Source organism: Henckelia pumila, unplaced genomic scaffold (genome assembly GCF_033568475.1).
Source record: "Henckelia pumila isolate YLH828 unplaced genomic scaffold, ASM3356847v2 CTG_461:::fragment_3, whole genome shotgun sequence".
Taxonomy (NCBI): domain Eukaryota; kingdom Viridiplantae; phylum Streptophyta; class Magnoliopsida; order Lamiales; family Gesneriaceae; genus Henckelia; species Henckelia pumila.
This window is the reverse complement of record NW_027331831.1, coordinates 11,853,557-11,881,074: the sequence shown is the minus strand read 5'-3', so window position 1 is coordinate 11,881,074 and position 27,518 is coordinate 11,853,557. Positions and strand designations below refer to the sequence as shown.

At 38.3% G+C, this 27,518-nt stretch overlaps 1 protein-coding gene across 1 annotated transcript; it reads left to right on the top strand.

The window, feature by feature from the left end:
• Positions 1-9,784: 9,784 nt before the first annotated feature.
• LOC140872007 (uncharacterized) lies at positions 9,785-10,300 on the top strand. The gene has a single exon (XM_073274746.1). The coding sequence runs from the start codon at positions 9,785-9,787 to the stop codon at positions 10,298-10,300; it is 516 nt and encodes a 171-aa protein (XP_073130847.1).
• Positions 10,301-27,518: the final 17,218 nt, after the last annotated feature.

Here is a 27,518-nt window from a genome sequence, read left to right as displayed (position 1 = left end):
TAAAATATGATTTTATTAGATAAAAAGATAAAATATGATTTTGTATGTAAAATAAGATTTTATATATGAAATATGATTTTATCCTTTTAAATTTAAATTGCCATTGCATGTTATCCAATAAATTAATTTTGAATTAAATGTTATTGGATAAGGATGATCGATTGCCATGACCAATTTTGTAGGTGTGTGTTAGGAATTTACATTTGTTTTTATTGTTGTTGGTTTTATTAATGGGCCTGGTTTATGGCCCAATATGAATTGTCATATGTAATAAAAGTGGGCTTGGTTAATGGCCCGTTCCCACCCCTTAAAAATGTATCCCCTACTTGTCATTGTTATTTATTGTAAATACATTAGATTTAGTGGAAAATCAAGATTTGAAGATGGAGGTGGGCCCAGCAGACAATAAAGACAGAAGAAATGTAAATTGGAAGCAAATGTAATAGGATTGCATTGCATACTGCATATTACCTAGGATTGGACTAAGACTCGTGATTGGCAACCACGGGTCGATTAGAAATGAAATCGATCATCCCATATAATATGTGATATTATAGTTGTATGCATGTTTTAGACATAATTGTGTGAATCCGGCAAGCATACAAAATTTTAAAAATGATGAGACAAATTTTTATAATTAAAATCCCTCATTTTAAATATGATTTAAAATTGATATCAAGATAAATAAAGGAAATTTAAATTTGTTTAAATGTTCCTACCTTCCATCAACGATCAATGTATGAGATGCTACCCGCGGATACGGTCCGGCTCATATTATTGGGGGGCCCGTTCGTCGGAAAGCTGTACATTGGATCGACACATGTTGTAAGTTGGGTGGAACTCCCATGGGATCGGCTCATATTATTGGGGGATCCACATGGCGACCGTCCATCACAACTTAATATTGATGGGTCATCTTGACATGTCACAATAAACGGCGTCATATTATTGGGCCCTTATTGGACATGAGGTAAAAACGTGGAGGTTGCTTTGGAAGCAATTGGGCTCTACCTTTTGAAAATTATGGTTGGCTGATATTATTCGAGACCATAAGTTTGTCAATTGGACTCCATGTTCTCACTAAGGAAAACAGTTTCCCGTTTTCACTAGAGGGTAGTGAAATCGTTAAAATAGTGGGAGTGAGATTCATAAAATAAATTTCGCCTATTTTATGTCTTAGTAAATTGCTTAAACAATCACTGATATTTGTCTGTTTCTTTTCAGTATTTCATAAGATGAATTCGCGTAATCCACTTTTCTCGATCCTCGAACAAAATAAGTTGACTGGCGCAAACTATATGGAATGGTTCCGTAAGTAGAAGATTGTCTTGACTTCGGAGAAGATGCTCTACGTGTTAGAAAAATCTCCTCCGAAGGAAGCACCAGCTGACGTAAGTCCGGAAGAGTTAGCCAAACTTGATACATGGTGGGACCATGATATCAAGACCAAATGCTATATGCAAGCCTCGATGTCTGATGAACTCCAGAGGCGATTTGAGGACACCGTGAATGTTGCTGACATTCACGTTCAACTCAAGGAACTTTTTGGGGCTCAATCGAGGGCTGAAAGATTCGCTACTGTAAAGGAGCTAATGACGTGTCGCATGCGTGAAGGGACTTCGGTCCGTGATCATGGGGTACGAGTGATTTGGCTCATACAGAAGTTGGTAACCCTTGATTTGGTGTTGGAGCATGAACTCAACGTGGACTTACTACTTCTGTCTCTTTCTTCTTCGTTTGACGGATTTGTGGTGAATTTCAATATGAACAAGATAGAGGCCTCCCTTGAAGAGATGGTCAATATGCTTGTGACATATGAATCCACATTAAAGAAGGATAAACCGGCTTTCTTGGTGGGCTCCTCTTCTTCTGCTAAGAAGGGGCCAAGTACAAAGGGCAAGAAACGTTCTGCCCCACCCAAGAAAATCGAACCCGAGAAGAAGTACAAGACAAAGGCTTCAAACATGGAAAAATCCAAGGATGTTTGCCATTACTGCAAGAAGCCCGATCATTGGAAGCGTAACTGCAAGGAATATCTAGAGCAGTTGCGAACTGCGAAGGGTATGTTCTATATTGAAATAAATGTTTCACTTAATAATACTTCTTGGGTATTGGATACCGGATGTGGATCTCACATTTGCAATGATTTGCAGGTGATGACAAGAAGTCGCAGGCTTAGAATGGGTGAGACCCAGCTGAGGCTCGGAAATGGTTCCAGAGTTGAAGCTAAAGCTGTGGGAGATGTTTATTTATTTTTGCAGAACGGTTTTAAGTTACTTTTAAAAGATGTTTTATTTGTTCCGAATTTGATTAAAAACATTATTTCTGTTTCTATGCTTGATAGATATGGTTATTCTTGCAATTTTATGAATGGGATTTGCAATATTTACAAGAATGAATGTTTGATTGGAAATGGACAACTTGAAAATGATCTATACAACTTAAAACTAAAAGACGTTCCAATAAATTATGTTGATAAACCGGCAACAACAAACAAAAGGAAAATCGATAGCCAAAACCCGGCAAACCTTTGGCACGCTAGGCTAGGTCATATTTCCTCAAGGAGGATGAACAAGCTAGTGGGAGAGGGCATGTTTGATATGTCTGATATTAACTCTCTACCTACTTGTGAATCCTGCCTAAAAGGAAAAATGACTAAATCTCCTTTTAAGGGGAAACCTGAGCGTAGTCAAAATCTGTTGGATTTGATCCATACAGATGTTTGTGGTCCATTTAGAGTTGGTACTTAATATGGCCACACCTACTTCATTACCTTTACTGATGATTATTCGAGGTATGGGTATTTATATTTAATGAAATATAAGTCTGAAGCATTTGAAAAGTTCAAAGAATTCAAGGCTGAAGTAGAAAACAAGCTAGGTAAAAGTATTAAAACACTTAGATCGGATCGAGGTGGAGAATACTTAAGTACCGAGTTTTTGGACTATCTAAAAGAGAATGGGATTCTCTCTCAGTGGACTCCTCCTATGACACCACAGCTTAATGGTGTATCGGAGCGTCGTAATCGAACTTTGTTGGACATGGTTCGGTCCATGATGAGCTTCACTGAGCTTCCACCTTCGTTTTGGGGCTATGCGCTTGAAACGGCGGTATTGTTGTTGAACAACGTCCACACTAAAGCAGTGGACAAAACACCATACGAGTTATGGAATGGCAAAGCTCCTAAGTATTCGTACTTGAGGATTTGGGGATGTCCTGCTTACGTGAAGCGGACAGTGGGAGATAAGTTGGATAGTCGATCCAGCTTATGTTATTTTGTAGGGTATCCGAAGAATTCAATCGGATATTATTTCTATTATCCTGCTGAAACAAAGGTGTTTGTTTCAAGGAATGCCACCTTCTTGGAGAAGGAGTTCTTATTGGATAAGAAAGGCAAGATGATGGAACTCGAAGAAATTCGAGAAGAACCCGAAATACAAAATAACGATCCTACACCTCAGGAACCATTGATAGACACGCCTGTACCTAGAAGATCCGAGAGGACTTCTAGACCTCCTATTCGATATGGTCTTCTTCTTGAAGGGGATCAAGATGAACCCGATGTTGGATGTGATCCAAGAAACTTCAAGGAAGCAATTTCTGATGCGGATTCAAATTTATGGCTTGAAGCTATGCAGTCGGAAATAGATTCGATGCATACAAACCAAGTTTGGTCTTTGGTAGATCCTCCCGATGGAATTGTTCCAATAGGGTGTAAATGGATCTACAAGAGAAAGCTTGGGCCTGATGGTAAGGTATTGACCTACAAGGCGCGATTGGTGGCAAAAGGTTATACTCAAAGACAAGGAGTTGACTATGATGAAACCTTTTCACCAGTTGCAATGTTCAAGTCCATAAGAATCCTTATTGCCATAGCTGCATGGTATGACTATGAGATATGGCAAATGGATGTGAAGACTGCTTTTCTTAATGGAGACATTAAGGAAGAAATCTATATGAAGCAGCCTGAGGGGTACACATCCATGGGAAGCGAGCATAAGGTATGCAAGCTTCAGAGATCAATTTATGGTCTAAAACAAGCATCAAGAAGTTGGAACCAGAAATTTGATGAAACAATAAAAGATTTTGGTTTCATCAAGAATCCGGAGGAACCATGCGTGTACAAGAAAGTAGTTAAGGATACTGTGACATTCTTAGTACTTTATGTTGATGACATCCTACTCATTGGGAATGATGTAGGGATGTTGCAGTCAACAAAGATATGGTTATCAGGTAGATTCTCGATGAAGGATTTGGGTGAGGCATCCTATATTCTAGGGATACAGATCTATAGAGATAGATCTAAGAGAATGATAGGACTCACTCAATCAACCTACATCGACACCATATTGAAACGGTTTTCAATGGATGGGTCCAAGAGAGGACATCTACCCATGTGTCATGGAGTTTCTCTATCCAAGTCTATGTGTCCCAAGACGGATGAAGAGATAGAGAAAATGACACATGTACCATATGCGTCAGCCATAGGTAGTATCATGTATGGGATTATATCTACCAGACCGGATGTAGCATTTGCTCTGAGTGTCACGAGCAGATATCAAGCTAATCCCGGTCAAATGCATTGGAAAGCCGTGAAGGACATTCTTAAGTACTTACGAAGGACTAAGAATATGTTCATGGTATATGGAGGAAGAGAACTAAAATTGGAAGGCTATACCGACTCTAGCTTCCAAAGTGACGTGGATGACTCGAAGTCAACCTCTGGATTTGTGTTCATGCTCAATGGTGGTGCTGTCTCTTGGAAGAGTTCCAAGCAGGACACCACAGCGGATTCCACCACTGAAGCAGAATACATTGCAGCATCAGCTGCTGCTAAAGAGGCCGTTTGGATGAGGAATTTCGTCCAAGAGTTGGGCGTCATTCCTGAAGTTGTTGGTCCAGTCCCGGTGTACTGTGACAACACGGGTGCCGTTGCTCAGGCAAAGGAACCAAGGTCTCATCAAAGATCCAAACACGTACTGAGGAAATACCACATCATCCGGGAGATTGTGGAAAGAGGAGACATCACTGTCGAAAGAGTGGCCTCTTCAGACAATATCGCTGATCCACTTACTAAGCCCTTGCCATGACCATTATTTGACAAACATCGCGAAGCAATGGGTCTACGTAGTATGACTAGTTGGCTTTAGGGCAAGTGGGAGATTGAAAGAGTGGGTGCCCAGTGAGCCAACTTGTGGCTAAGGGCTTTGATGACTCTTTGTATAAACAATCTTTTGTTTAATATTATTTACACTTTTATTAATGGCAATGACTTTATCTTTCTTCATATTGTTATATTGTGATATACTATTGTTGTTTTGATAAAGACCTTGAATATACTATAGTGTATGTAAGATGTGGTAGAACATGGAGATGTCTATCATGAAACACATCTTATAGTCACTGTATATTCTAAACTGTTCCTAGTCGATTGAGCCGTCCGATAATAAGGATAAGGATCGCTCGAGTTTGAGACTAGCATTTGCGATGCGGAGTACCACGTTTCATTGGTAAGGAACATAGAGATGTTCGAAGCATGCAAATGGATATTCATATGATGAATGATCGAACTACCCTATCCGGACTTTCCAAGTGGTTATCACTTATCGAGTGGATATAGTCCGCGGTTTTGGTTGTACACCATTAGTCCTTACTACTTGAAACATCATTGAGACTCTATATGCTAGTACTGTGCTTTGACTCGTTTATCGACTCTATTGGGGTCATCAGGTGTCGGGATTGGGTACAGTTACAACACATATAGGAGTCGATGCTTTGTTGTCAAGGATTCACCACATACTTGCGAGTGTGGATATCCTATGCGATCTGAGGAGATATTAGTGTGACGAATCTCTGGCCAGAGTACATGATGTGATTTAAGAAATGGTTTCTTAGTAGCACATGCGATGTCACTATTTGATCTTCAAGATGTATTGCATAGTTATCGAATCTCGAACGACTCTCGATATACCAATGGTTGTTGATTCGATCGGGATATATGGATGAAGGGACCGTACTGTACGCTAACCAAAATCTATTGGTTCTTGTAGGCACTATCAGTGATACCTAGGGAATCATGGGGCGATGTTGCTAGGCGCTCTTACCATGATTCGATGGGCAAGTCGGAAATTGTTGTTCCGAGTCACAAGGAGTTGTGAGCCCACGGCTAGCTGTATCCCTGAACCATTGAGGGTCACACAGTGTAATGGATTTTTAATCCCCGTTGAGATAGTTAAATTTAAAGAGTTAAATTTAATGAACAAAGAAGTTGGACTTCTTAATTATGAGTAGAGGAGTAAGATTTTCTAAAATGACATAGGGATGGACATTTTTGAAAACCACTGAATTCGGATTCAAAAAAATTTATCTTGACTTTAAAAGGTGCATAAATGGTTTCTGTGCACATTGGTGAAATCGGTTTATCAATCGGAGTCGCGATGAATTTTATATTAATTTCTGAACATGCGGGCTTTGCTTGTCGGGCTTGAACTTATGACTAATGGGCCCTAAGCTGTTAGTGGCCTACATTATAAATAAGTTATTGCAGTACAGAAATTACACACAACAGGTCACAATTTTCGAAAAAAACCTATTTTTCTCTCAGTAGTGGCCGCCCCCCTTCTCCCCTCTGCTCGGAAAATCCAGTCTGTGAATTTTGAATTGCAGTCTGGTTTAACGGATCAAATTCGTTAATCTCTTCGTAGAAACTTCTGATAGATTTTCTAGTGCAATCTATCAGAGGGATTAAATATCCGTTCGTGGACCTGATTGAAAAACAGTTCGTCCATCAGTTCCAGGGATATACAACAAGAGCAGAGCAATCTGTTGGTGTCCAAAATCTCGATTCGAGATTGAGGTAAAAATTTATAATTGTTATTTAATTTTTACACACACACAATTTAATCGTAAGGTTGATACCTATTATGGAATCGTTCCATACAAAAATTTTAAACTTCCGCTGCACCGGGTATCAATCCTAATTGATCTGATAGCCGGGTTCTCCAACATGGAGGAGTCTTCAGCTGCCATTTTGCATCCTATAAAGCTGATGGAGAATGTGCATTTTCGAGCACCACAAACCCTCATATTCAAGTCCCAGCCATATGCCATTTTGAGAACCAAAACCACGTGAGATCCTGCCCAAATTCGAGCACCAATAGCAGCAGTTGAAGCTCTGTTTTTGCTCATCTTCGGAGTGCAAAATCTGCCCAGAAAACTCAAAACGCGGCATCGGTTCGAAGGCGTTTTGTGTCCAAAGTTCGAAGAAGAATTCTTGTCCATTTTCGAGCAGAATTCTGTCCAAATTCAAAGGAGTATTTTACCTGAAGTTGCGCTGATTTTGGAAGCCGTCACCTACAACAATCAAACTCCAGAAATCTACCCAAAGTTGCGCCAAAACGTGATCGAGGAACTGTATTTTCTGTCCAATTTCTAAGAAGCATTATGTCCATTTCACATGCAGATTTTCTGTCCTATTTCCCTACACGATTTGCTTATAAATCAAATACGGTAAGTGGGCTTCTACCTTTCTTTTGTTTGATATAAGTTTCTACACTTATATTTATTTTTGTGTGTGAGTTAAGTTTTATACAATAAATAATTATGCTTTTGAAAATTCGATCGGCATGATACGTATATTCGTTCCACTTTGATATATATTATTTGTTGGATATTCGTGATATTATTTGAAGCATGTTAGAATTATTTGGAAATATTTGAGATGCACTGTTGAGAGTCGAATTAGAAATGGTTAAGGAATTTCCGATTATTTGATTTGATATGGCACTGATGCGGTGGGTTATAATAACCGTTCTTTTGGCCTCGCCCCTTAGAGGAGTAACATATAGGGGACTGATCAGTAGAACCATGGCAAATGAGATAATTGACAGTGCAATATTTGCTTCATATTTGTTCAGATTCAGCATGCTTATTTTGTTTCGAGATTATGAAATATACATGTGTACATGTAAATATATTTTTGGTGTTTATCGTGCTCGATCGGCTCCCACTTGCTGAGTGTTTCCCAAAACACTCACCCTTTTACTTTCTTCCCCAGATACCGAAGAAAAGTTAGAAGAGGATGAACAATATGCATTCTGGGGTTGGTGATCAAGTTGAAGTTTTATTAGTAGTTATTTTCTGTTATTTTATCGCTTCCGCTATTGTCGTATTTTCTATTTTGTAAAGAAATATTTGATTATGTAAAAGACTGGTTGAAGGCTATTTTCTATACTACGTGGCTTGTTGTTTTACGATTCGAAATGTTAAACAACGCCGATGTCAACTAGGCCCGGTTTCGGGGCGTGACACTTTTTCTTTTGGAATGTATTTTAAGTGTTGGATTTTGAACATGCATGCAAATGTCTCCCCGCGGTGAGCGTGATGCACCTCCCCCACCGCCGTCTTTTTCTCCACCGCCAGATTTGGGTGGACAGGTGCTTGCTGGACTAGCTCGAATCCTAGAGCAGCATGCACAGGATGCTCCTAGGGCTAGACCAGGGATTGTTTATGAGCAATTTCTCAAGATGGATCTGAAGGATTTTGTTGGCACTACCGATCCATTTGTAGCTGAGGGATGGATCCGATCAGTGGAGGTGATCTTCAAGGATATAGAGATGGGTGATGTAGATAGAGTCCATTGTGCCACGTTTCTTCTGAAGGATGACACTGCCCTTTGGTGTGAGGGAGCGGAAAATACTGTGGATCTGGCCACTTTGACCTAGAATGACTTCAAGAGAATCTTATTCGAGAAGTATTTTACTACGGATGTGAGGGCACAATTGAAAAAGGAGTTTATGAGTCTTGGACGGGGAGATATATCAGTGGTGAAGTTCGTGAGGAAGTTTGAACGGGGTTGTCACTTTGTACGACTGATGGGCGATGATGAAGCAAAGAAGCTCCAGCATTTTATTGATGATTGCGACCCACGATCCGCCATGACATGTTGATGGCAAAGCCAGAGGATTATGTTGCTGCAGTCAGGCAAGCTTTGAGGTCTGAGCAGTCATTGAAGGACATCAGTGCAGAGGCACATAGGAAGAGGGATTCTCCTCATCAGAGTCACCAGCAGCCGCATCAAGGCAAGAGGTCGTACACTAGGCCACAGAGACATCAGGGACCTCCTAGACCCCAGGGGCATCAGGCCCAGTGGCCCGCTCCTCCGAAGTCAAGGGAGAAGCCCATTTGCTCACTTTGCCACCGACCCCATCTTGAGAAATGCTTAGCATGCGCAGTAGTTTGCTATAAGTGCAAGAAGCCAGGGCACATGGCCAGAGAGTTCCTAGAGCTAAAGAAGCTAGCGCCTGGATGAGTATTTGTGATGCAGGCCGAGGAGGATGATCCAGACACTACCCTTATCATAAGTAACACTTTAAACTTCAGTTAAAAACAATTCAAATAACTTATTGATAGATTCAACTATGATGTTACTTGTTGGAGGGCTTGTAGGTTCTAAGAGTTGTGTATTTCTTAAATATTTGGGTTGGCATGAGATTTTGTAGTTCGTTGCATGTTTTGAGAATTTTGACTGTGTTATCATGTGAAGTATTGAACTTTGGAATTAGATAACTTAGAATGAATCTAATTAGGACCTGTATTAATTGAGGAAATAATTTTGTTGTTAATTAGCCTTAGTTTAAACTCATTTATGTGTTTGCGAATACCCTACTGCATGTAGAATATTAGTAGCGGGTGTAGCCACCAAGGCTTTGCTAGACTCGAGGGCTACCATTCTTTTATTTCTGATACATTTGTTCAAAAGTGGGGTCTATGGCAAGAAGATCTAATGGTGAGTTTTGCAGTAACTATCCCATCTGGAGAAGAGTTATCCACCCGAAGCATAGTCAGAAATCTTGAGTTATTATTGCAAGGGCAGTCAGTAATTGCATATCTAATTGTATTGCCGATGCCTGAGTTAGACTTGATTCTTGGGATGAATTGGATGACAAAGAATGTAGTGGTGATCGATTTTCAGCAGAGGTCAGTGTTAGTAAGCCTTAAAGGAGAGGAACCATTCTCGTTCGAGGCGGTTAGGAATTTGAGAAAGACTCGAATCATATCCTATTTTCAAGCTAAGAAGCTTATTCAAGATAGGTGTGAGTCGTTTCTAGCCAGGGTATCTTTGACAGAAATTCCAGGTTGCCCAGTTATTTTAGATGTGGAATTTATTAGAGATTTTGTAGATGTGTTCCCCGATGATGTTGCAGGCATCCCGCCAGATAGGGAAGTTGAGTTCTCTATTGACTTAGTCTCTGGTACCATGTCAATCTCTAAGGCACCGTACAGACTGGCTCCCACATAAATGAGAGAACTCAAGGAACATATTAAGGAGTTGCTTGACAAGGGATTCATACGCCCTAGTTTCTCTCCATGGGGCACGCCAGTCCTATTTGTGAAGAAGAATGACAGAAGGCTGAGACTGTGCATAGACTATAGAGAGCTGAATGGGATAACAGTGAAAAAAAAGTACCCGTTACCCAGAATTGAGGACCTCTTCGATCAGTTGCAATTAGCCTCAATATTTTATAAAATAGATCTCCGTTCTGGTTATCATCAACTGAAAGTAAAGGATTCAAATGTGTTCAAGACAACTTTTAGGACTCGTTACGGCCACTAAAAGTTCCTAATAATGCCATTAGGATTGACGAACGCGTCTGCGGTCTTCATGGATCTCATGAACCACGTATTTTAGCCGTACTTGGACAAATTCTTCATCGTCGTTATAGATGACATCCTCATTTATTCTAAAAACAGAGAGGAGCACAGACAACATTTGAAGACGGTTTTAGAGGTTCTCCGAGATCGAAAGTTATTTTCCAAGTTTGACAAGTACGAGTTTTGGCTAGAGAAGGTAGCCTTCTTGGGTCATATCATCTCTAAGGATGGAGTAGAGGTAGACCCATCAAAATTCCAGGCAGTTAAGGAATGGTCAGTACTGGGAAGGCTTCCAAGATTCACAGCTTTCTAGGGTTGGCCAGTTATTATAGAAAATTCATCAAAGGATTTTCATCCATTGTTGTACTTCTGACAGAATTGACCAAGAATAATGCGAGGTACCATTGGAGTCCGGAGTGTCAAAAGAGCTTTGATTCGTTGAAGAAGGCTCTTAAGACAGCACCGGTTTTAGCAAAGTCTTCAGGGCAGGGTGATTAATTTGTTTATACAGATGCATCTAAGCTGGGTCTAGGAGCTGTGCTAATGCAACACGATAAGGTTATTGCCTACTCTTCTAGGAAACTGAAGGTGCATGAGAAGAATTATCCTACTCATGATTTAGATTTAGCATCTGTGGTGTTCGCTCTCAAAATATGGAGGCACTACCTCTACATAGAGAAGTGTAAGATTTACACAGACCATAAGAGCCTTAAGTACTTCTTCACTCATAAGGAGTTAAATATGAGGCAGCGGAGATGACTAGAGTTAGTGAAGGATTATGATTGCGACATTAGTTATCACCCACGTAACGCTAAATTCGTTGTCGATGTATTGAGAAGGAAGACGACAGCTATTGATTTTATGACAGTGTCTAGATCGTTGCAGAATGAAATTCATAGGTTTGGTCTAGAGATTTATGCAGGGGGTAGAGCTCCCAGATTGTCTTCACTATCGATGCAGCCCACTCTGTTTGACCGTATTCGGGTTGCACAGGTAGCTGAAGAACAGATGAAGAAGTGGAGACAAAGAGATGAGAGTAAGGGAAGTGGTTTGTATTCGGTGGAATATGGTATTGTGAAGTTCAGAGGACGACTTTGGGTACCCGTTGGTGACTCACTATGAGCTACTGTCATGACAGAGGCACATGCATCGCCGTATTTCATTCACCTAGGAAGTACGAAGATGTATCAAGATCTTCAGCAATTGTATTGATGGTCGGGCATAAAGCGAGGCATTGCACGCTTTGTGTCTGAATGTTTGACATGCCAGCAGGTAAAAGCAGAGCATCAAAGGCCCACAGGGTTGCTTAAGCCACTCCCTATTCCTGAGTGGAAGTGGGAGAATATCACAATGGATTTTTTCGTTGGATTGCCTAGAACAGTGAGAGGCTCAAATGCGATTTGGGTGATAGTAGATCGCCTCACCAAGTCAGCGCATTTTCTGCCAGTCAAGAAAACTTTCACTATGACTCAATACGCTGAATTGTATATTCGAGAGATAGTCAGGTTACATGTAATTCCAGTTTCCATAGTATCTGACCGAGACCCACGAGTCACTTCGTATTTTTGGAAAAGTCTTCATTTAGCCTTGGGGACGAAGCTTCTGTTTAGCACCGCTTTTTACCCCCAAACGGATGGTCAATCAGAGAGGGTGATTCAGATATTGGAAGATTTACTGCAAGCATGTGCTATTGATTTTCAAGATAGTTGGGAGTCGAGATTACCACTTGTGGAGTTCACCTATAACAACAGTTTTCAGTCAACTATGGGTATGGATCCCTATGAGCCTCTTTATGTAAGGAAGTACAGGTCTACTATTTTGTGGGATGAGGTTGGTGAGAGGATAGAATTGAGTCAAGAAATTGTTCGGAAGACTGCTGATATAGTAGTCAAAATCCGAGATAGGATGAAGACTACTCAGAGTAGACAGAAGAGCTACGCAGACCATAGGAGAAGAGACCTGAAGTTCTCAGTGGGTGATCATGTTTTCATCAGAGTAGCTCCTATGAAGGGTGTTATGAGGTTTGGGAAGAAGGGAAAGTTGGCCCCAATGTTCTTAGGGCCTTTTGAGGTTCTAGACAGAGTGGGGACATTAGCGTATAGGGTGGCGTTGCCGCCTAGACTTGTAGGAGTGCACAACATCTTCCATGTATCTATGCTGAGGAAGTATGTATCAAATATTTTGCATGTACTCAATTTTGAACCACTTCAGCTCTCACCGCATATGACTTATGAAGAGAGACATGTCCAGACTATGGAAAAACAGGAGAGAAGACTTCGAAACAAAACGATTCCGATGGTCAAGATTAAATGGTTGAACCATTCGGACGAGGAAGCTACTTGGGATTCAGAATCGAACATCAGGAGTCGTTATCCAAAACTTTTTGGTAATTCTCAATTTCGAGGACGAAATTCCATATTAGGGAGGGAGGAATTATAGCGTCTAAAATTCCGTAATTTATATTACATGCCTAAATTCACATAAATTTTTATAATTTTAATTTCCAAGTTAAATTGTTTAAATTCTTTTAAATGTTTATTTGTTAGTTATTAAGCTAATTATTCTTGAGTTCTTGAGTTCAGTGGTTTCGGGTTAGGCATGAGAAGACGGTAACTTTGGAGGTATCTTTTATTTTGCTGATTCGAGATTTTTGAAAAGCTGAGGAAAATAGATAAAGTTTTATTTTAATACTTCCCGGGTGGCCATAATTATTTTTACAAAATTGTAGAGTTTATTTTATAATTTTTTAAAATTTGGTATTTTAAAACCCGGGTAAATGATATTTAAATCCCTTCAAATGATAAATTTTTAAAGATAAGGGAATTTAAGTAATATTGTGAGAGTAGTGTAAAACTTGTAAAAGTATAGTAGCAACTCTTTAAGTTTTAAAGTATCAACTTTTAAACTCGTACCTACACACACAAATACATATTCACACACTTAATTCAACCTAAAGTGTAAACCCTACCCCAAAAGAAATCCCCCCCTTTTCCCCCTTGTTTGTGTGCCACCCACTCCCCCCCCCCCCCCACACACACACACACACACACCTCCACCTAACCCAATTTCCCAACCCTTGTCGTCGCCTCCTTCCCCCTCCACCGCAGCACCATCGCCGCTCCTCCAACTCGCCGGTCGGAGTCCATCTAGCACTCAAGGGCAAGCTTCTATCCATTTCTCCTCCTTCCAACTCGTTTTCTTGGGTAATTTTTGTGTTTAAGGCAAGTAAATTCCTTTTTTTGATGCACCATGTAAGCCTACTATGTGTGTTCGTCACGCTATAGTTGAAGTTCGAATTTTTCCACCATTGGAGCTAGGGTTTCGAATTTCCAGCTTGTTTTTGACTGGATTTTTGTGTTATTTCGAAATTTTCATGTTATATTATGTTGATATTGAGTTATATTGTGAACCATGTAATGATTTTCCATTGTTGTGCATGGTGTTCAAAATTTGAAGTTTTTGTGGCCATTTTTCTTGCAATTTCAAAAATTATGTGTTGATGGTATAGGGGATGCACTAGCTATGAATATAATCTAGTTTTTGGGGTATTTTAATTGTGTATTGATGGTGGATGAGGTTGCCTTGAGGGCTGGTTGTGAGGGTGGTTTGTGTGTAAGTTGTGGGACTTGATCGCTTGCGTGATGGTTGAGCTGGGATTGAGTGAGAAGCCTTCGGACCAGGCTGTTTCAAGGGCTGGAGAAGATTCAAGTGATGTTCCATGGTGTCGTGTAGGATGGTCATAGGCTGGTGGTGAAGGATAAGTTTGATAGGGGTTGTTGGAACAATTTGAAGTCATGAAGATTTTTGGAGCACTGCATAGGGCTGTTGGAATTTAGTTCAGCTGGGTGGTTCGGACGGCTAGGGCTGTGCTGAGACTGGTCCTAGGTCGAGTCTAGGATGTGAGGGTTTTTTCGGTTCAAGTTGGAGTCGTTTCGGATATGGGATGGCCAAGTTAGGAGCGAATTAGTGTTGGGTGGTCGGTAGACCTGGCCACGGGTCGGGTCCGGGTCCGGGTCTGGGTCAGCAATAGGCCGACCCTTAACCAGCCCGCCCGTGGCCGGTTCCGGTCCGGGTCTGGTTAACCGGCGGTTTCGGGTCCGGTTCGACCCTTGTTTTTTTAAAAAATAAAAAATAAAAAACTTGTAAAATTGAACTTTAAAAACTCTATCAAATATTTCATTATCTCAATAAAAAGCTAATACATATATTAAATAAAAATATATTATATTTCAATTTTTAACATCTTATAATATTACATTTATTCAATAAAAAATATATAGTATTTCAACTTTCAACATTGTATATTAAAAACTCTATGTAGTTCAATAAAAAATATATATATATTTATTAAATAAAAAATATATTTCATTTCAACTTTTCACAACTTATATTAAAAATTATATATATCAATAAAAAATTTATTATATTTATTCAATAAAAATATATATTATATTTCAATATCTTATATTAAAAACTCTATTTATCTCAATTAAAAACTCTATTTATTTCAATAAAAATATATTACATTTAAACTTTAAACATATTGTATAAAACAATATTATTACATTTAATTATATTCAATCACAAAATATTAACAAATTAACACTTGGCCTAGTGGCAAGAATGAAGACCCAAAATCATTTGGTTTTGGGTTCAAATCTCACCCATGTATGAATATCAAATATATATTATTTAAAATAAAATTAAAATATTATTTTAAAAAGGTAAATCCGCTGGGTCAACCCGGCGAACCCGGAGGGTCGGACACGCCGGGTTGAATCGGCCAACCCGCCGGGTCGGCGGTTTTCCAAAGGGAAAACTGGGACCGGACCGCCTAGTGGCCGGTCCGGTCCCGGTTCCGGGTTGGACCCGTTGACCCGGTTAACCGGCCTGTTGACCACGGGGCGGTTCCGGTCCGGGTCCGGGTCCAACCCGGCCCTTGGCCAGGTCTAGTGGTCGGTGCGGAAATTTTACAGGTTGTAGGGGGCTGTCCTAGTGTTGTATATTATGGGCTGATCTAGTGAGCTTTGGGGGTTAAGGATGGTATTTTGGTTAGTTCAGGGGTGTAGGAGATATCAGTTCAAGCGGGAGTCAATTCGGTTAAGGATTTGTTAGTTTAAGGGTCGTACGGGTCGGTCGCCCGTAACGAGCCTAAGTTGGGAAAAGTTTAGAGTCAAGGGTTGTTCATATGCTTAGGGGCAGCCATGAATATCACTTATTTCCCCATTTAAATCATGTTATTTATCTTGGTGTTGAGTTTAAAAAGGGGTTATTTCAAAGGAAGTTTGATGTAAGAATGAGTTAAGTAAAAGTTTGAGGTTGAGGCAAGAAAATATTTTGAATAAGGAGAATTGATTGTGATTGTTGATGTGCAATGTTAAGCTGGGATATGTCTCGGTTTACTTGCCAAACGAGGGGTATTGTGGGTGGAGTCGGGAGACATCTCGATTTCCTTATCAAACGAGGAGCAATATGGAGTTGGGAGAAATCTCGATTTTCCTTGCCAAAGAGGAGTATTGCGGAGTTGGGAGAAATCTCGATTTTCTTGCCAAAAAGGGGTATTGCGGAGTTGGGAGAAATCTCAATTTCTTTTCCATCAATGGGCAATGTGGATCCGGAAGAAATCTTAGTTTCCTTACCGGCATAGTACTATAGCTATAGATTGATCAATCGAACGAGGAGTCACAATAGAGTATCTAAATTCACAAAAACATGATCCAGGATTAAGTTAAAGTTGAGTGAGTCCAATGTATGCAATCTCTTTAAAGTCCAAGTCTTATTTCCTTTAATCAAAGCATTTTTGGGGTAAAGTTTTAAAGAAGCTTATTAGAACTATGTTAAAGTGTGTGCATGTATTTAGTAGTATTTGTTATCAAAGATTTTACATGTTGAGTATTTAGACTTACTACGCTTATATGGTGCAGATGAGCAGGTTGATGTTGAGGTCCGGCAGGATTACTGAGTCCGTAGTAGAAGGCAGGGCACAAGAATCATTGACCTTGCCTTCCATTCCGCACTTAGTTATTTACAATAAGTTTGCAAACAGTTTGTTATTTCCTTTCCGAGTTTAGTGCATGATGTGTTTTTCTTTGAGAATATTTTTATGACATTTCAATAATTTAACCGTTGCACTTATGATTTCATTTAACTTTAAATTGTTAGTAGATTATGTTCATGTCTTGGTGCGTTCTTTTGATAGTTAGTTTTGTTTTGTGGTTTTGTTACAGTGTTGTTGTTGGAGGATTTTTGTAGTGACCCATACCCGGATCCATGACTAATCAGAGTTTAGATCTTAATTAAGCATGAAATTAACAAAAATCAGAGATTTAACTGCAAAAACTAAATTAAATTTTGACCGACAGAATACAATCGGTTAAATAAATTCAATTAATACAACTCCTTCAATTGGAATCTTAATAATAAAATCTAACAACTAACCTCGTTGTCTCTCTAGTCTCCGACTACTCCTAGTCTCTGGGCGCACTACTTGCACCTGCACTTGCCTCTGCCCCGTAGAATGGGGTGTCCAAACACACAAAAAAATACTGGACGTGAGCGACGCTCAATACAAAAGCAATAATATATAAACAAATATGATGCATGCAGATGAATTTAAAACTCGGTAAAATCAGTCTACTCAGGGGCGCCAACAATATAAAGTACCGTGCTGGAGAATGACTCCGCGGGGTACTCGTATACTCTCCTATCACCGTAGCATCAGTCTCCGTCGTCTCGGAGCCTCCCGGTGATAGACAAAACCATACAGGGCTGAGTCTCCCCACCTGACCCACCTCTCACGAGATGTAGTCTAACATAAATCATGCATGTGTTAGAGTAGTAAAACATGGTATATACAAAGCACATAAAAATGCAACAGATAAGTTTATATATCATGACGGCTATCTCGGTCAGTACTTACGTATCTCAACAATATAATCCTAGATGTCCCCGCATCTACAGTCCAACACTACAATGCAAAATACTCATGCATCATCTAACATGCTCTAAAAGCTTTAACTAAGATATTACATACTCCCTAATATTTTTATGAGTCCAAAGTTATACTTGCGTCCTTCATCAGTCCATTGATGTCGATAGCCCCAAAACTTGGGCATAGCTCCGCTACTACCTTCGTAGCGCTCTACTATTCCCGACCCATCAATAGGACGCCTAGAATCCCCTAAAAGCTTAAAAGACTAGCTAGAACAGAGATAGGAAAAGTGAATTGGCGAGGAGAATGTGAGCTCTCGGCCCCCTATAAATAGACAACGATCAAAACATCCGATTGCACGATCGGAGCTTTCGATCCATGCTTCTGATCTCTTTCCACCAACCATGTGTCCTTTATTCTAGAAGTTGTCTGCCTAAAGTCGATCGGAACTTCCGATCGCACCATGACATCATCCATGACATCTAACCTCGGGTGCTGTTCGGAGCTTCCGAACCCACGATTGGAGCTTCCGATCTTTGTTGCTTCCGAACGCAACATAGCTTCCGATCTGCCCGATAGCTTGGGGACCCTCGCGGCTATTTTCGAGCATTTTGAATCCATTTAAGAACTCTATATACCCATTTGGAAATCCTTTAACCAAGTTTTATCCATTTTAATCATGATTACCAAGTTAAATACTCATTTTTGGTACAAGTCACTACAATTTTAAACTTTTAAACAGGTCATACCAAAATTTATTGCTGAAAATCCGCATTTTTACTTAGTTTTTAACTATAGTAGAGGTTATGGCCGTTTCAAACTCCACTGGCATAAGGTATGACATCCATTTCTTCTCTCTCACTTTCACTTCTTGGAGACTGACTTGAGTAAAACTTTAGATGTTGTCCAAGTGGAGTTTGAACCTTCTTAGCTTCATCCATTTGATATTTGAGTAACACCTTCTTTAGATAATTATGTTGATTTAGGTGCATTGAATGTCTCGACCTATCTCTGTTTATGCCCATTCCAAGAATCCTCTTTGCACATCCTAAATCTTTCATATCAAATTCTGAGCTTAGCTGTTGTTTCAAGTTTAAAATCATATTCATGTTTTTGCTGGATATTAGAATGTCATCTACATATATAAGTAGATAGATCAGAACCTTATCACCTGTGTACTTCAAATATATACAGCTATCAAACTGACTTCTTACATATCCTGTGCTAACCATGAACGTATCAAATCTCTTATTCCATTGTCTTGGACTTTGTTTAAGTCCATAAAGAGATTTCTTCAATAGACAAACCTTCTTCTGACCCTGCTGAATTTCATAGCCTTTTGGTTGATCCATATACAATATCTCCTCAAGATCTCCATGAAGAAATACTATTTTTACATCAAGTTGTTCAAGCTCAAGATCTAGCTGAGTTACCAAAGCAAGAATTATTCTTATTGAACAGTTTAACCATGGGTGAGAAGATCTCATTGAAGTCTACTCCCTCCACCTGTGAAAAACCTTTTGCAACTAGCCTGGACTTGTACTTCCACCTTTTCTTGTCCAGAGTTTGCTTCCTTTAGTTTGTATATCTACTTACACCCCAAGATTTTTTTGTCCTAGGTCTATCAACCAATTTCCAGGTGTCATTTCTCATGAGTGAATTCATTTCTTCATCCAATTCCTCTTTTTATTTTAAACTTTGTTTATATGTTATTGCCTCAGCATATGAAGATAGTTCTATACATTCTAATTCTTCAGCTACAACTAATGCATACCAAGCTAAATCAGCTTCACCAAATCTTAGGGGAGGTTTGATTATCCTCCTAAGTCTGTCCCTGGCAAGTTTGTAGGATTTTAGGTCTCTTGGATCACTCTCAGTTAGTTCCTTATCTACTGTACTTGATGAATCATCATTATCAGTTGACAGCTCCACCTCAAACATATAATCTCTACTTATTTTATTTTCTTGGTCTTTATCACTTGTCTTCATACCATAGCCCATCTTTGACTCATCAAACTTGACATCTCTTGTGTTGAAACATTTGGGGCAATTTGATTCCAGATTCCATACTTTTTAGCCCTTTACTCCATCTTGATATCCAATAAAAACACACCTTACTGCTCTTGCATCCAGTTTGCCTTGTTTTAAATGTGCATATGTCAAGCACCCAAACACCCTTAATGTAGAGTAATCTGCAGGTGTCCCACTACATTTCTCTATGGGAGTTTTAAAGTCAATTGCACTGAGGGACACATGTTGATAAGGTAGCAAGCAGTAACAAGAGCTTCACCCCAGAATATCTTTGGAAGAGATGCATTGATCAACATACACCTGACCCTCTCTAGCAATGTCCTATTCATCCTTTCTGCTAGACCATTCTGATGGGGAGTAAAAGTTATTGTTCGATGCCTTGTGATACTCATCTTTTTACAGAGTTTAATAAACTTTTTACAAAGATATTCAAGCCCATTGTCTGTTCTTAGGTGCTTAACTATTCTGCCGGTCTTATTATCTTTAGCTAGTAGTCATTCCTTGATTCTATCATATGCCTCATCTTTAGATTTCATTATAAAGACCCATATTTTCCTTGAATAGTCATCTATAAGAGACAAAAAATACTTTCCTCCACCATGTGTTTCTGTCTTAGAAGGGCCCCATAGGTCAGAATATATATAGTCCATGGGATGCTTAGTATTATGCTTCCCCTGCTGGAAAGATACCCTCTTGGCCTTCCCAAGAGCACAGCTATCACACACTTCAAGTGATTTAATCTTATCTCCACATTACAAGCCTTGTTTATCCAACTTTTTAAAGCCCTTTTCACTCACATGCCCCAGCCGTAGATGCAATATTTTTGTCCTGTTCAGTTGTTCTTGAACACTGGCATTGTCACCAACTATGGTATCCATTTGTAGCACATATACGAAATTCCTTTTGACAGCCCTCATCACAACCAAAGATCTCTTGCATACTTTTAGTTGTCCTACCTCAGATTTGAATGAATATCCTTGAGAATCAAGAGTACCTAATGACATTAAGTTCATCTTCAATTCGGGCACAAACCTCACATTGGTTAGTACCCTATCAATCCCATCATGCATCTTGATTCTCACAGAGCCAGAGCCTTTTATCTTAGAGGCCTTATTATTTCCTAAAAGCACTGAACCTTGTTCTGACTCCTCCAGCTTCTCAAACCAAGATCTAATAGGGCACATGTGAAAGGAACATCCAGAATCAATTATCCATTGAGATACAATATCACCATCAGTTACTGTCAAAACTACTGCAGATTCATAACCATCAGAGGCTATAGCTGCTGAGCCATCATCATTTTGCTTATCTGATTGCTTTCTTTTTTTCTTTCTGGGAAGTCTCTCCTTATATGTCCTTGCTTGTGGCATGTATAACATCTCATGATTCCCACATTTTTATTCTGATATCGGCCTTGACTCTTTGATATGGACCTGAACTTATTTCCAGTGGATGTTCTCTTATCAGTTATTCCCCTTACATTAAGGATCTCCCCGTGTGAATTAGAGTTTACTTTACGTTTTCTTCTGAAGTTTCTTTGACTGAATGGCTAACATAACCTCTTCCAGGGTTATTGTTTGTTCCCTTCCATATAACAATGCATCCCTAAATTTTTCGTAGGATTTTGGGAGTGCATTCAACATAATCAAAGCTCTATCCTCTTCTTCAAGCATAACTTCAATGTTTTCAAGATCATCTATGATCTTTGTAAACTCCTCCACTTGATCTTCCAGATTATTTTCATCTAGAATCACGAATGAATACAATATTTGCTTCATGTATAATCGGTTAGCAAGTGACTTGGTCATATACAAGCTCTCCAACTTGGACCACACAGAAGCTGTAGATACCTCTCGAGCCACTTCTCGGAGAGGTCTGTCAAGACATAAAATGATGGCATTGTGGGCTTTTTCCAATAATTCATCCTTGTCTTTAATTTCTACGGATATGTCTTCCTTCTTATTGAGAGCTTCAACCAGCCCTTGTTGCACCAAGATCGCTCGCATCTTGATTCTCCAAAGTGAGAAATAATTTTTACTAGTGAATTTATCAATATCATATTTCATAGATCCCACTAGGGGTGTAATCGAGTCGAGCCGAGTCGAGTAGCATACTACTCGAGCTCGAGCTCGACTAATATTTGACTACTCGAGCTCGAGCTCGATCGAGTAGTTAATTTCGTACTCGAGCTCGAGCTCGTCTATATCTCAAGCTACTCGAGCTCGAGCTCGAAAATTATATATAAATAAAAAATTATATGAATAAATAAATAAATAAAATATTATATACATTATATTTATATATATATTTATATTATATTTTATATTTATATGTGTTATCGAGTAGCTCGCGAGCTACTCGAACACATATATTTCGATTCCCACAGACAGCGCCACATGTTGGGATTTATAAACAAATATGATATAAGTTGATCACTACTCACGCAAGAACTCTCTGATGCAACCTCAAGCATTAAACCAACACAAGACACACGAAACCAATTCACGAATGCACAATAAACACTAACACAACAATCACTCACAACCATAAAACAATTGACACAATGATTTACGTGGTTCGGCCGGTGATCCGAGCCTACTCCACGGGTGTGGGGATCTCGGGTGCTAATCTCATCTTAAGGGGCAAATTAACATTTAATCATAAAGGAATCACACTTAAACGAATAAAATCAAAGACTGAAATTTATTTTTTTTAACATACCCGGACCCTGGTCCGGACCCTTGCACGGACCAGGGCACGGGGTCCGTGCCTGTTCTGGATAAGGGTCTGTGCCTATGCAGAAATTGAATTCAAAGGAGTTTTGGAACAGAGGACACACGGACCCTTACACGGAGGCTTACACGGGGTCCGTGCCTCCTTTTCTCAAAACATTTTTGGGACAGTGTCCATCTGGACCTATGCACATGGCATGCACGGGGTCCGTGCCCTGCGCATAAAATCAGTCTTCTTAATGCTATCAAGTCTGAAAAATGATATAATCTATCATATAAGCTATCCAACATGATTTTACATAATTTACATGCATTTAAACATCAATCTACATATCTGTAGTACATGAAATCTCAAGTATAAATCAATACTCAACAACAACATATACAAAGGTGCTTGTTGTACTAACATAATTACCAAATTTATAAACTACATGTCATCTGCTTAAAAACCCGAGTCTCCACTTCTAATCTTTCAATCTCGTTCTATCCAAGTCAAGTCTGACTTGATTATGTCCCAACCTAATGCAATGCACACATACAAACAAAGCAACAGTCGGATAACCCCGGTGAGAATAAATCTCAATATGAATAACATGCATATACATCATTTAAGCATATAAACTCATTCAAATCTTGAATGTCATAAAATAACATGCTAGCATTTATAACCGCATATTCTAAACCATAGAAATCTCTAGGTTAATGCATAAATGAAATGCATGTGTCAAGGAATAGGCTATCAAATCTGATATCAATAAATCGTAGCTCTGGGATCCCGGGGAAATAAAATCTTTAACCAACCACCGACTCTCCCACTCGAGGTGGTGTTAAATATCTCAATTTCCCTGACTTTGGTGCAACTATAGTGAGTCATCTAGCTCTGGAAATAAATCTATATTCCATGTCATGAGTCATCTGACTCTGGAAGTAAATCTACATTCCATTCCACTCAACTACAGTTCTCCAAACTTCATCTGCACTCTAGGCCTTTCAACCCTCTGTGCTCTTCAGGCTGGAGTTCAAGATGAATGCAACATAATCTGGATGCATTAAATCATACATAAGCTAAAACAACATCTTGAACACATCAATCATATAATCATATGATCATATAATCACTCAAGGATACCGACAAATCTGTAAGCATCACATAGAATATGTAAAACATGTTCAATACAGAACATAATATAAATCAAAGAAGACAAGTAAACATTTACATAAATATTCTGGGAATTCAAGAAGATATCTATCTTGAATAATCTATCCCATTTATGTAAACGTAAACAATAACATATCTTAAACATGCATGTATGTGATTTTAGGAAACTCGATAATCAGAAACAATCTCAAGTTATTATGCCCATCTTATTAATGTCTATTCATACCTTTCCTTCTGAATCTGAGAAGCTCCAATTCTGGACAAATAACATCAAAGAACTTCCATCACAATCTGCTCAAATCAGTACAATCAATCAAGGCAAACTAGCTTCACACCTTCTTCAGTCTTTCTCGGTTCAAAGGCTAACTTCTCGAGTTCGTCGATTCGAATTCGATCTTTTGCATTCAAATCTGAAATGCATTGATTTTCAATTCAATATCAGCTCACATTTCACTACAATCTCATAAATTCTGAAACAACTACAAGACTTGATTGTTCGGTCAAAATCAAAACCGACGGCGTAACGGTTCGAATTCGAAAATCCCAAAGGCATTAACATCAATAATACAATCATATCAATCAAATATCATCACCAATTCCAGCAGCAAAATTTCGAAATCATTAGCCCTAAAAATTCAGAATTTCGAAAATTCTTTAAAAAATCGAAATCATGTTCAAACGACGATCTTTTCTCGATCCGTCTTAGATATGCTATCGTCGTATATGCTAGAACACGTCTATACAATCAAATCTTAATTCTAAAAACATCATAAAATTCAAACATGGTAGAAATTCATAAAAATTACGTCAAAACGAAGTACTCGGAGCTGTGATCACAAATATATGCTCAATCGGAAATTCTACCGGGCGGATCGAAAGATATCGGAGCTTGAAGAATCGAAAATGGCTTGGAACCCTTTCTCTCATCTCTCTCGGTTTCTTGGCTGGGAATCTGATCACTTTTCATCTTATTACACGTTTTACTGGCAAGTTGCAAGGCAAATTTCACTTTGGTCCCTGAACTTTGACCTAATTGCAAATCAGTCCCCGGGCAAGCGATTTAATTCAATTTCAATCCTAAATACTTTAAGAATAATAGAATTTAATTCTAAACTCTAAATATTCTCAAATTAAATATTCTCGGATTAAAATTAAATCATTTCGGACCTTATCGCATTTTAGTCCTTGAACTGCTCAATATTCGCAAATTGGCACTTGCTCGGATTTCATCCTCAAATTAAATCCTTGATATTTATAATCTTGGAATTTACATCTTAAATTCCATAAATATCAATTTAAATATTTTTAATCTTTTAATTTAATAATTTCGGATATTAAAATCTTAAAATCCGAAAAATCCTCAAATTAAATATTTTTTACCCGAAATTGAAATCTCTAATTTCCATAAATTCTTAAATTCATCTTTTCACTCTTATTCGGAATTTAACTCTTAAATCCCGTCATTAAGAACTTAATATTTTCGGGCCTTACAATTCCTCCCATCTAAGGTATGATTTCGTCCTCGAAATCGCATTCGATCTTACTGCTGATTCTCGTAAGCTGTATAGCTGACTGAAGTAATACGTACTTCAATTCTCTGAGCTTTAGATATCTAATCTGATATCTTCTCTTCTATAGTATCTTATTCTTCTTTCTGATCGTTTTTGCAATCATATCAATTCTCTTGACCATATAATCACTGAGTCAACTTAGATCTAAGTTGCTCTTTCTGGTGATTTAACTCTGCTTAAGTTAGTCGACTTCTATCTTATCTGCTTAGGTTTTCTCTGAATTGAATGCACATACATATTCTAGCTGATATTCTTCAGCCAATGCATATGGATAACAAGTTATCTGTCTGACAATTCGAGATTGAGTATTAATCAATAAGCTAGATCAAATACTCATAGCTTCTGAAATCTCTTTCTGAACCTAATGATGCTTGGGAAATAACTTCTTTGCTGATCATTTTGTTCAGGCTGCAAAATCTATATCTATTACTCATTTGTTAACTCTGTCTATGCTGCTCTGTTCTTATTCTGTTCAAACCAATTTTCAAATTCTCTATCTTTTCTTGACTCATATCTGGTCTGATAGCTGATACTTCTGACATATCATTTCAATATAAAGAAAATTCTGTTTTTCTTATCATCTAAACGCAAAATACTGTCTCTATATCTATCAGATAGCTGTCACAAGAATTATGGTAATAAAATGGCACATAATCAATCAATTAGTACCGAATCTAGTACTATAGTTCTGAGCATATCCTCGGAAATATGGAAAATCACATCTGATAGTCCACTAATTAAAGGATGGTATAATGAAATCTCATACAACCAAACACTCAGAACATCTGACAATCAGTGCCACAATCTAGAAAACAAATCTAAAGTCTCTATCTCGACAATATATTTCAATAATTCCTGTAATCTGATCATCTTGCTAACTTTGTAACAAGTATCTCTGTATGTTTGTATCATGTCTAATACAACATATTCGTGAATCTGTCGAAATCTACTACAATCTAAATCGCAAAATCATGACGATTTGAGTAGATTCGAACTAAAGTCTTTCACAAAGTTGATCTTCTTTCAACTCTTATGTAACTAATCTGTTACAGAGACCACTTGAGTTCTTCTTTTCTGCTTATTTTACTGGAATTTTAGTATTGGTAATGTCAATTCTGTCGTATCTGTTTTTATTTCTTTCACCAATACTAATTTCCAAGTAATGACTACATGTAAGTCATACAGATGTAGACAACTGAATAGATATTCAATCTATTGTCATATGCCTCTTTCAGAATCTGATATTCCATATCTAGAATATCTGGCATACTCAAACGATTATTTACCGCAAAATTCATTTGTTCTGATCTGTTGTCTTATCTCATATCTGAATCTAGCATTCACAATCTAATTTTCATTGTTTGATCTCATATCCATGTTGCTTTTATATTTCCAAACCAATCAATATTAGCTTGGATTGCAACAATTCTGATTGTATGAGTATCTGTCTAGAAACTCACGTATAAAACTTACAGATCTGTAATCACTCGATCAAGCATTCATCTACTTTTCTTCTTTCTATTTCCCAAGTACTAGCAAATTATGCAATCAACCCATAAATATTGTGGATACTTTGAATCTGAGTTTCTATCAATTACGAGCCAAATACTTCAAGATACACTACATAGATACATCAAATAATCAATAATTCTCAAATTTCAATCAAAGAACCTTGCTCAAGAAAATGTCAGACAAAATCAAATATTTTGAATGACAGCGAGTTAAGCAAAGTAGACTCTAGCAAAAGAATAAGAGTCAATGAAAATAGATCGAGATCAAATAACACAACCTCAGAATCGATATCAAAAAATTCAAGAATCATGATTTCTATGATGTAATAGCTTCAGCAAAATTGAAGAGAAACCTCAATTGTAACTGATTTTTTTTAATTCTCTATTGATATGAGTTCATTTATTAATTCTCAGCTGACAATAGTCGAATATAATCTTTTCGACTTAAATTATTTTCATAGAATTATTTATCATATCGGTACTAAATAACTCTTTTCTACTCAATCTTCTAGCTGTTTCTGGAGTTCTTCAGTTCAAGTAATGCTCTTCTATACGAGTTGTCATCAGACTTTCATACTAGACATCACTTTCTATAGAACTCTTTTCATTTCGTAGAAAAGTCGGAATATGTCTTCTGAATATTTCGGTATATTCTAACCACTAACATATCTGTCAATTCCAAGTTAGTTCTATACTAATTTAGTACATCGACTAAAATTCTTCCGACGTTTTCCTCTTGGTATACCCAGTACCGAATAACAAAAATCTAATTTCTGAAACTCACATCTTAACTATTGCTTAATCAGTGTACGGATTCAATCAGCTATTAACTGGTACTCAGTTATTGCATTAATATCTATAATGCATGCTAGCTTAATACTTCACGCCTGATATCAGCACATTCAATCTTATTTTCTCAATTCTGTATTT

Coding starts and splice junctions, on each gene's coding strand:
- LOC140872007 (XM_073274746.1), top strand. CDS start 9,785: ATGGTGAGTTTTGCAGTAACTATCCCATCTGGAGAAGAGTTATCCACC.